Below are 10,171 nucleotides of genomic sequence, written 5' to 3'. Positions count from 1 at the left end.
CCTGGTCCCCAGCGAGGAGGAGGGGGAGCGGCTGCACAAGAAATGCCTCCGCAAGCGTGGCCAGGGGGGCAAGCCGACAGAGGACTGTGGTGCCCCCTCGCCACAGGGCAAGCGGAGCAAGCGCAGCCCCGTCCCGCAGTCCTTCGAGGACGTGCACACGCAGCGTGTGATCGCCAACGTGCGGGAACGCCAGCGGACCCAGTCGCTCAACGACGCCTTCGCGGAGCTGCGGAAGATCATCCCGACGCTGCCCTCGGACAAGCTGAGCAAGATCCAAACCCTCAAACTGGCCGCCCGCTACATAGACTTCTTGTACCAGGTCCTGCAGAGCGATGAGCTGGACCACAAGATCACCAGCTGCAACTACCTGGCCCACGAGAGGCTCAGCTACGCCTTCTCCGTCTGGAGGATGGAAGGGGCTTGGTCCATGTCCGCGTCCCACTGAGCCGGGGTACGTATCGCCACCTCCCCGCCGACACCTCCGCACATCCCTCGCTCCTGCATCCTCCACGCATCTCCCCAGCCCGGTCCTGTGGGGGGAACGCACAGCAGCTGCCCCCTCCTCACGCTCCACGTGCAAGCGATTTGCTTTTACGAACCCCAGACGCCACCAAGGCCGGCAGGCGGAGGAGGTGGCGATTCCCAACCTCGCCGGGGCCGGGAGGACGTTGCAGGGGGCCGAGCAGCGGAGCCCCAAAGCGACTGATCTCATTTAGCGGGGTCTGGTCTGGGGCAGGCTAGTGAAAGGTTTAAAACGGGGGCTTAAAAATCTGATTTATCCTCCCGCCGTAACCCGGGAGGGTGCGTAAATCAGCAGACACCCTCCTGAATGTGCTTGGGTTACCGAGGTGTCAAAACCGCACGAGCGAGACGGGCGGCAGCCCCGCCGCCATCGGCCGACGGCTGCTGTTGCTCCCACCGCGCAAAGCGCCCAGCCTTGTCCTCGCCAGCTGGGGCGAACCTCGGCAGCCCTTTCCCAAAGCCCCTGGGTGGCCCTGGAGCCCCCAGACTGTCTCCTGTCCCTCTCCCGAAGCGCTGCAGATAAGACGGGATCCATAATCCCTTCAGATCTGTGGGCATCCTGTACTGCAGGGCATAAAATACCAAGCGAGGCTGCCGGGGCAGCGAGGTTTGCCCACTTGTCCCCCTTTTTTGATGTACCCAGCACCATCCAGCCGCCACCTCAGCATCCTTTCCCTCACTGGCAAAGCTGCTGAGAGCAGAGGGGAATAATCTGATTTTCAGTGCTTTAGGTGTCCTTGGGCTGGGGGCAAGGGGGAGCCAGGGGAGACGCGTCAGCTCCATGCTAATGTTTCCTGCAGCCCATGAGGAGGAGCAGAAAGCTCTGTAGGACATTCTCAAGCTGTGGACTTCGGGGACACTACATGGGAGCCCAGCCCAGCTCCTGAGAGTCCCAGCCGTCACCTAAACAGGATCAGGGCTTGTGGCTTTCCTCGGGCACTGCCTTGTGTTGGCCCTGGCACACGGGGGGAGTGACCACCGGGGCCTCTGGGGACGCCAACAGCAAAGGGGCTCTTACTTTTCCCACAAGCACCACTCAGGGCTGCAACGTAGAAAATGCTTTTATTCCTATTTTCTGCCTCGCGTGCCAGTTCTCCTCCTGGCCGGTCTTACTGGGGTCCCCCTTCAGTGCGGGAACGCGGGTGACCGTGCCCACCCTGGGTCCCTGTGGGCAGAAGTGGCGTATTTATAACACGAGATGGCCCAGAGCCTGTGATGGGAAGTGCTGAGCGGGTGCAAGACTCAAACAAAAGCCATGCAGGGTCCCGGCTGGAGCAGGGAGCTGGCGCGATGCTGCAGCTCCACACGAGAGCATTGGTCCACACCTCGTCACAGGCACGGCCTGGTGAGGACGATGGGGTCCCGGCACCTTCACCTTTAGGGTACGTCTCGGGGAAGCCATAGTGCAAAAAAAACCCAACCCTGCCCTGCACCCTGGTCTCACATTTTGAAAGGCCAGAGGGAGTGGGAAAGGGAGGAAAACGGCCTTGCTGACATGGAATAAATCACAGCAAATTCCTGCAAAGTGGCCCAAGTGATGCCCCGGTGGTGGGGGACCCTCTACCATGACTGGTGTCCCCCCATGAGCACCGCTGACCCTCCTGCCTTTGGGTTTTGCCACTGAACAGCCCTGAATTTCAGGCCAGTCTGCAGATATAGGGGCAGCTGCCACCTAAAGATGTTGACCAGCTCCCATGGGGATTTCATTTAAGGGTGTGCCACATTTAAACACTTGTTTCGCTGCAAACCTGGCTGAGATCTCTTCTAACCACCAGAAAAACTGTCAGTTTTCTAAATCTGAGTATAGATTTTAATTATTTGGGGCAGACCTGGTTGTTTAAAAACTGATGGGAAAGCCTGTCCTTGCTGGAAGCGGGATTGCTGCCCCTCAGCTCTGGCTGGGTCACCCTCCTGGACAGCCAAGTGTGGGGTGACTTCTCACTTTGAGAAGCCAAAAAGCTGCCAGGGACAGTTGGGATGCTGAGCACCCCCTGAGCAGAGCAAGCCTGCATCCCTCCCAGAACCCTCCCTCACCCTCTTCTGGGCATCACATCTTTGCAGCCCGGTGAATTTTGCAGTTTCCAGATGGGTTATCCTGTTGTGGGACGCGGGGAGCTCCGTGCACGGCTCTGCCCTGCTCCGGGATTCACAAGGGAGATGGAAACAGCCCGGCGGGAGTGTGGGTTTCTTCGATGGATGGTTTTTAAAAGCTTCAGCTCTGCGCTGACGAGCTGTGCACTTCTTTACAGCCCAGGTAAAGGGGAGGTGTGGGGTTTTGAGTCCCCTCCCCATCGCCCCCAGACTCGGGGCCGTGGCTCCCAGCGCACGCGTGTCTGCTCCTGGTTACGTGTGTGGGCTGAGGTGCAGCTCTGCGGCCGGTCATTGACTTGGAGACCTGTTTATTTAAGCTGAGTGTTTGGCAGGAACTGTGTTCCCATGATAAACAGAGGAATTAAAGACCCTGAGTGATCTTAAAGACCTCTCTGCCAAATGAAAAAGCCCCCGTGTAAAATCCCTCATGTCCTGTGAGCGCAGTACTCTCAGCGTGCTTATCACCGCTGGTTAATATTCATCCCAAGCGGCTCCGGTTCTTGCCTCGAGGCCAAGCATCCTTCAGCCGAATAGATAATAATCTGCTTTGTGCCAACCTGCAGCGGTATTCGGGTACCAATTAGCAACTCCCAGTTGGGTAGGGAAGTAATGGGAGGAGGATTTGCTAAGCAAAGACCAAAAAGGGGGAAGAGCCTCGGGGGAAGCGATGCTGGAGTTGGCGAGGCTGCGGCTCTCTCCCGTAAGTGAATTAACCCAGCGCTTGCAATGGGACCGTAATTTTATAATGTAAAGCAGCCAAGGGCTGCTGTGAGCGCCGGCATACTGGTCTCCACTAGAACTCAGCCTATTAAATATCAAAGGGCGCTGGAATAGCTGGATGTGGATATGCCCTTGTTAACCAGGAGACATCATCCGGGGAAAGAGGGATTGAGCCCTCAGGCAAGAAAAATAATGTTTGAAGTCCCCCAAGCTCACGGTTTTTCAGCAGAGTCTTGAGCACATTAAAACGGTTTCTTTTCCTGCTGGAGGAGAAAATGAGGCTGGAAGCTGAAACTGCTGGGGGGGAAAGACTGGCGAAGTCGTAAGGGGTGATATTCCTTGCCCTTCATTTGTCTCCCTGGATTTATTGTCTTTCTCGCGTTGCCCTCACTTAATTGTCTATCCTGAAAGACCTTGGATAAATCTTCCCTTTGGGGACCGTTGCTCTTGCTTGGAGTCTGCTTTGTCGGGTGGATGTTTCATTTTCTTTTATTTATAAATACGTCTCATTGCACAGTATTAAAGCACTGGGGTATTAAAGGAGCTTGGGGAGAGCTCCTTTCCCTATTCAGATCTGCTCAGAAAATGCATTTAAAGCAGCATCTGCTTCAAAAAGCGGAGATCCCTCTGCAGCCTGGCGAAAGAGCGCAGCCCCATCTGGCTGAGCCGCCCTGGCTCCGTCCTTTAACAGCAGCGAGAAGAGGGTCCGTTCGCTCACTGCTGGTTAAACTGGCCGAGGTGGCCCAGGACGCCCGGGCTGGGTAAGAGCAAGCTCCAGTGCTGGGCTCCTCCTCGGCCAGGTCCAGCGGGTGACGAACCACCTCGCTTTCACTTTTGGTTTGAGCTCCCAGAAGAAACGAGGAGTTGCCCAAATGCTCTGAAATCTCTGCCTGGGCAACTTTTCTTTTTTCCCGTGTGGAGTACCAGCCGTGCTCCGTGCTCCCATCCATGCGCTCTGCCAAGATGCTTCTCGGATTTGCTCCTTGCTCCTGCGTAGAGCAGGTTTAGAGGCCAGAACTTTCCTCCAAAGGCTTCTCCCACAAGCGCAGAGCATTTCTCACGGTGTCTGCGGGATGGACAGGTAGAAGGAGAGATGTCTGGTGCCTTGAAGGCTCCAGCTTTGGTGTCCTGGGGCAGGAGGAGCTGCCCTAGATGAGGGATGTGGGACATCTCCCCAGAATCCCAGGGCTGATCTCACACACCAGCTCCGGGTAAGGATGCAGGACCAGACAGGGCTGGGGATGCTCAGTCCATCTACCCCTCGCCCACACTGTGCCAGGGCTGTCTGGGGACACTCCTGCTGTGCAGGAGCAAGGGGTGGCATCACCTTGATGTCCCACAGCTGCTCTGCCTCTGTCCCCGGCACCCAGCCCGGACCAGGGAGAGCCCCAGGCGTTCCAGCCATCCATCTCCAGGTCCCTTGGCATGCCAGTGCCCGGCACAAGGACATGACAAAGGGTGACCTGGGGCTGTGGTTAAATTTCACTGTCAGAAAAACCTTTTTCCAGTAAAAACTTCCACCTTTCTATTGAAGACGGAAGAACTCAACACCGAACGTGCCCCGGGGGGACCAGGCTCCTCTCCACCACAGGTTCTCAGCACTACTCAGGATTAGTTAAAATTAAAACAGAGATAAAATTACAGAGCCAGCCCTCACGAGCATTAAAATGTCTGCCGGTTTACGATCCCCGCGAGGAGACGGGCTCTCTAGATCTCAGCTGCGTTCGCTTAGCCCAGAGGAATGCCTTTGAAACGAGCCCGTATTTCATCGCTGAATGTCACGGGAATGCACCTGGGATGTGAGGGGGAACGAAGGAGATGCGTTAACGAGACGGGCTTTGCATTTAATTTCCTTTTATAGGGCTGTACCTGAGCAGAGACGAGGGTGTTTATGCAGCGGAGGGAGGGAAGGGCAGGCATCAGCCGGGGCGTTGAGGACGGGCTCACAGAGCACTGCGTCGCCCCGGCTCCGTGGTCTGGTCCACACCATCCCCGTGAGCATTCGTCCCCAGGCCCTGCATGCTCGGAGCGGGGCTGGTCTCCTCTGGAGTCACCTCCAGCCCTTCCGTGACCTTCAAAATCACACCGTGAGTGCGTTCGTCGGTGTTAGAACTTGCCGGCTTGAGACATGGCCGCGCTGCGAGGCAAAGGGAAATTATTAAGTTTTATATGGGCTGGGTTGAGATCCTCACGGCTGTGCTTCCCACACCCCAGGACATCCCCGTGCCGTTCCAGCTGAACACCAGCCTTTCTGGTCGCCCCTTGTGCCAGACACCATAGCCCTTGAGCACCAGGGATGTCCACGGTGCTCATCACAGACCTTTCAGACCACGGTCCCAAAGGCTCGGCAAAGGAACACATCAGGATTTGGGGATTTTTGTCTCTCTCTGCCATCAGGCTCGGGCAGGCTGTCCCGTCTGTGAGCCCCCGCGCACTGCAGAGAGGGTGGGCAGTGGCTGCCCCCAGCAGCCCGCCGGCCCCTGGCTGCATTACCTCAGCGGTGCCCAGGGCTGAATTACTGCGGGGTTTGATTTATTCCTCTCCAGGCTCCTCGCCAGAGAGTTAAAGGTCTCAGCTCTTGCGCGAGGAGGCACTAGAAAAGCAGAAGGCAAAGCCGGAGGGGGGGATGAAATAAAACCAGAGACCTGGGGGTGATGGGGAAGAAGCCCAGAGAGTGCCAGGGCCAGCAGAACGGAGCCGGTGCCCCACGGCGCTCAACTCCCTCCATTCCAGATCCCTCAAGACCTGCCAGAGCCATTTCTGATCTCCTGCGGGGCTTGTTTCCCCCAGCCCGGGGTCCGGATCAGGCCATTGCCTTGGCTTGCCCTGCCCCTGCCCTCGGTTCACGCACACCACGGCATCCGGCTCCCGGCTGGCGTCCAGCAGCGACTGGAGGCGCCCGGCGGCTCCGCAGGGTCCCCTCCGGCGTCACCCACCCTGGGGACAGCCTGTCGTCCTCTGGGCTGGAGAGGGAACAGCTCATCACGGGATAATGCTGGTCCTCACCACGGAGGGAAGGAGAGATGCGCTGCTCAGTCGCGTTCCTTCTCCATCCTCCCAGAGAAGCATATTTGGGGTAAAAGCTGTGAATTTTTTGGAACGCTCACAGTCCCAGGCTCAGGTGTGGGGACATTTCCCAGCGGGTCCTGTGCAAACCCTTGCAGCTATGGGGAAGTCTGCGAATGCAAAGCATGAAGGCTCGGGAGCCAGCCACCGAACACGGCTCTTCCCAGCCCAGCACCGGATTTTGCACGATTTTGGGAAGCCCGGGCTGGCCATGCCGAGCCAAAAACCTCGGTGACTTGGCAGCCAGGCTGACCCTGCCTGTCTACCCTTAGGTCTTATGCCTCCACCTCGATGGAAACAAGCAGCAGCAGCTCGCCAGCGCCCAGGCACCCGGACCCTGCCACCCCGCTCTCCTCCAGCTCTCGAAAAAAGGGCCATCAGCCTCCGTGGGGAGCAGGAGGGCACCAGCCCCGTCCCACCCCACCAGCCCCCATGCCCAGGGCTGCTCTGACCCCTCCAGACCCCGGGGCTGGGGCAGAGGGACCCCAACCAGGACCCGGCTGGTTTTGCTTGGAACGATGCTGTGTATGAAACTCTTCAGGGTGTAATTTATTTTTGACTGGTAGGTAAGGAAGAGTTGAGTTGTCACCAGCCGCCTGCTTCCCGAGGGCTCGGGCCCCTCCGCTTTCCCCTGCTGCCTGCAGCCAGGACATGCAGGCAGCTGCCTTCGGCCACGACCAGGCAGGACAACTCCCCCAGGGACGATGGGACCCCCGCTGGTCTGGTCCTCTCTGCTTCCTGGAGCCCCCCAGGGATGGGAAAACTCAGCGTCCAAGAGTTTGGCCAAGGACCCAGCACGGAGCCCGACATGGCTTCGCTTTTCTCCTGCTCTGGAGGTCTGCACCCCAATGATGCCACGGTCTGAGATGCTGCCAGGCACGCAGAGCGAATTTTTCGGGGGCTGCTGAAGCCCTCAACAAACCCTCCACTCACTCCTGTCCCATGAATGTGTCTCAAAATCACCCACTCCATTGGAACAACCCAATTTCTTTGAAATTATTGGGAAAGAAGGCTGAAGACATTACACACGGCCCTTCCCTCCGGGAGTGAGAGCGTTTGGGAACATCTCAGGAGCGTTTGGGGACACCTCGGGAGCGTTTGGGGACATTTTGGGAGCAGTGCGGCTCCAGCGGGGAATCAGGCTCTTTCAGGGGGATGCGGAGATGGTGGGAGGAGGACGGGGGGGCGTTGGGGTTTCCGGACGATCCCAATAAAGTCCAGGGGGAATTTTCCAGGGTTCAGTCCTTTCATTTCCTAAGGAAATGGTGCTGTCGTAAGCACGAGGCGGCCGCACGCCCACCCCGCACCCTCCCTCGGTGCTAGTGCTCGGCCGGTTTTATTTAAATTGGGGCAAAAGAGAATCAGATATTTTTGCTCGTTATAGCAGAAAAATGGGGAGAAAAAAAAGTCCCTGTAAGCGAGGCCGCAGCAGGCGCGCAACCCAAAATAATCTGCGTGGGAGAGAAGTGTTACAAATGACTCAACAGCAGTTTCAATTACTGATCACACTTTATTAAACACCAGAGAATCCGACCAGAAGCGACAGCAAGGCTCAGACTACCTTTTTTCTCTATAATCCTCAATTTTTATGTACACCATGAGTGGATTCCCTGCTCCAAGGAGCTGACCACAGCCTTTAAAAAGATCTGAATGTGCTTAAAAAAATAAAAACTCCATTAAAAAGAGGGTTGTGGATGGCTTCATTGACTGCATCAGAGGAAATATTTTACGCATGAAAAATGAAACCACCTTTAGACATACAGCTTTTCTTTCAAAAACTTAAAACATGCTTTAAAAATAAAGCACTTTGTGGACACTCAGGCTTCCGACCCCAATTTAAAAGAAAATAAGAAAGAGGGGTAAAGTATCTTTTAAAAAATGATTTTTAAAGTAACATTTTGTTGAGTCTTTAAAAAAAAAAAAATCCTTATATTGACTTATTTTAAAATAAGCAGAACATCAGCCCTAAGGAAAGACCAATAATTTGAACCAAGGTCTTGCGTATTTTTTCAGTGCTCACAGTCATGAGCATCATTGCTGTTACCAAAGTTGTGGGGGGGAGGTGTTTGGGGCAAGGCAGGATGGATCTGGAGATGTTCTGGCCCTTGGCATCATCACAAGTTTTGGAAAAAAAACCCCAGTAAACCACATCCCCGAGGGATGGCCACCCCAGCACGACGTTGGGCGTCCCACAGCATCCTTGGCATTGGGTGGCCATGATGCCGCGTGGCTTTTCTGGCCCCACCAACAAACCTCCCCATAGACTGGAAAGGGAGAGTGACTTTTGTGGGCTCTGGTGCCTGTTTTGAAGGTCCCGTTCTCCATTTACAGTGGGGTGGAATGTACTCGTCCGGTGAACACAGGCACAGCCAAGGGGTGGCTGCAGAGGGGAGCTCCTCCCTGGAGCTGGAGGAGGTGTCCACCATCAGCTTCATGGTGGGACTCCTTTGCCTGATGTTCAGCTGTTAAAATCGGGCAGACAGAACCTCAGTGAGGTGCCTCCCTCCATCCCAACCAAGATGTGGTGGGAGCACCCAGGCAGCAATGCACCCACCCAGACCCAGGCAGGACCTTCACCATCCCACCACCTCCTCCAGCCTCCGCGCTCAGCAGAAAGGGGTGTTTATGGGGGACCTCGGGATGAGGTGGTGCCACACCATGGGGAGGGGGAACCCTCCCAAGCAAGCACATAACTCTGCTAGAAAAAAAAATGCGCTTGCCCGAACGCCCACGCCTCACTGCCGCGTCATTTGGCCCCATCTTCAAGGTTGAAACCACAAGCGACCAGTTGGCAGGTGGGGCTGGTGCTTCCCGTGAGCCGTTCGGCACATTGGCCGGGGTGACACAGCAGGGGGGTGAACACAGAGGGGCTGCTCAGGGTCTCGGCTCCGGTTTGGGGTGACCTACCGCATGGGGCGCAAGCGATGAAGGATTTCTGGACCACCCACGCCAGCCCGGGCTGGGTGATGCCCACGGAGGTCTCGCTAGGTGCTCCTAGCCAGACCTGCCAGGCTGGAGGCTGGACGGGCCCATCCTTGAATGCATGAGCTTAATTAATCACAGCTTTTTTTCCTTTGGTATCTTGCCCTGATAGACCCAGACGAAACCTGAAAAACGTTAAATGCTAAAGAAGTTAAGATGTGAGGACAGCAGCCGTTTGCTTGGGGCACATCCCTCTGTAACAGCTTCCACCGCTGAGCTTACCCAGTTGCACCCACAGCTTTCTCCTGGAGGAAACTGGGGCACAAACTCTCCCTTGATGTTGAGCTTTGGGCTTCCTCGGGGGCGAGGAGTGGCCATGAGCCACATCACATCAGGACTGCTCCTGCGTGGCATGAGTCCAGCTGGGACCCACTGGGAGAAACAGTGACGAGGTTGGGACCGAGTGGGGAAGGGAAACTGAGGCCAACGGAGGGAGAGGTGGTGGCACTGGAGGAGCCCCGGGGGGAAGGGCTGCGGGGTGCCCGCCCCAGCGGAGGGGATGGAGTAGAGAGAAGGGGCTGCAGTGGTTGGCACTGGGGGAAGGGGTGGCGGCAGCAGCTCCAGCTCCGGGACACCAGAAGTGCTCAAGTGCCCCAAGGGTGGAGAAGCAGCTTCCCACCACCCTACAGCCCACCCAGGGGGAGACCCACAGGATGGCGGGACACCATCTACCACTGCCAGGCTCTGGAGAAGACAGAGAGGTTCTGGGGTGCTTTTTAACCCCTTCCTGCCCAAACTGCCCTGTTGCAATGTGACATCCTCCCTCCTGTCCAGCAAGAGGGTGCCCATC

The 10,171-nt window shown here is 56.7% G+C and overlaps 1 protein-coding gene across 1 annotated transcript in view; it reads left to right on the top strand.

The window, feature by feature from the left end:
- The window catches only part of LOC104284807 (twist-related protein 2-like), a 556-nt gene extending 111 nt beyond the window's left edge, over positions 1-445 (top strand). Inside the window, exon 2 of the mRNA XM_009883181.1 lies at positions 13-445. Within this exon, the coding sequence (XP_009881483.1) occupies positions 13-445 (433 nt within the window). The remainder of the gene's footprint in view (positions 1-12) is intronic.
- The last annotated feature ends 9,726 nt before the right edge of the window (positions 446-10,171 follow it).

This window comes from Charadrius vociferus, unplaced genomic scaffold (assembly GCF_000708025.1).
Source record: "Charadrius vociferus isolate BGI_N301 unplaced genomic scaffold, ASM70802v2 scaffold564, whole genome shotgun sequence".
NCBI lineage: Eukaryota > Metazoa > Chordata > Aves > Charadriiformes > Charadriidae > Charadrius > Charadrius vociferus.
The sequence above is the reverse complement of the archived record's forward strand: the minus strand, read 5'-3'. Positions and strand labels throughout refer to the sequence as shown.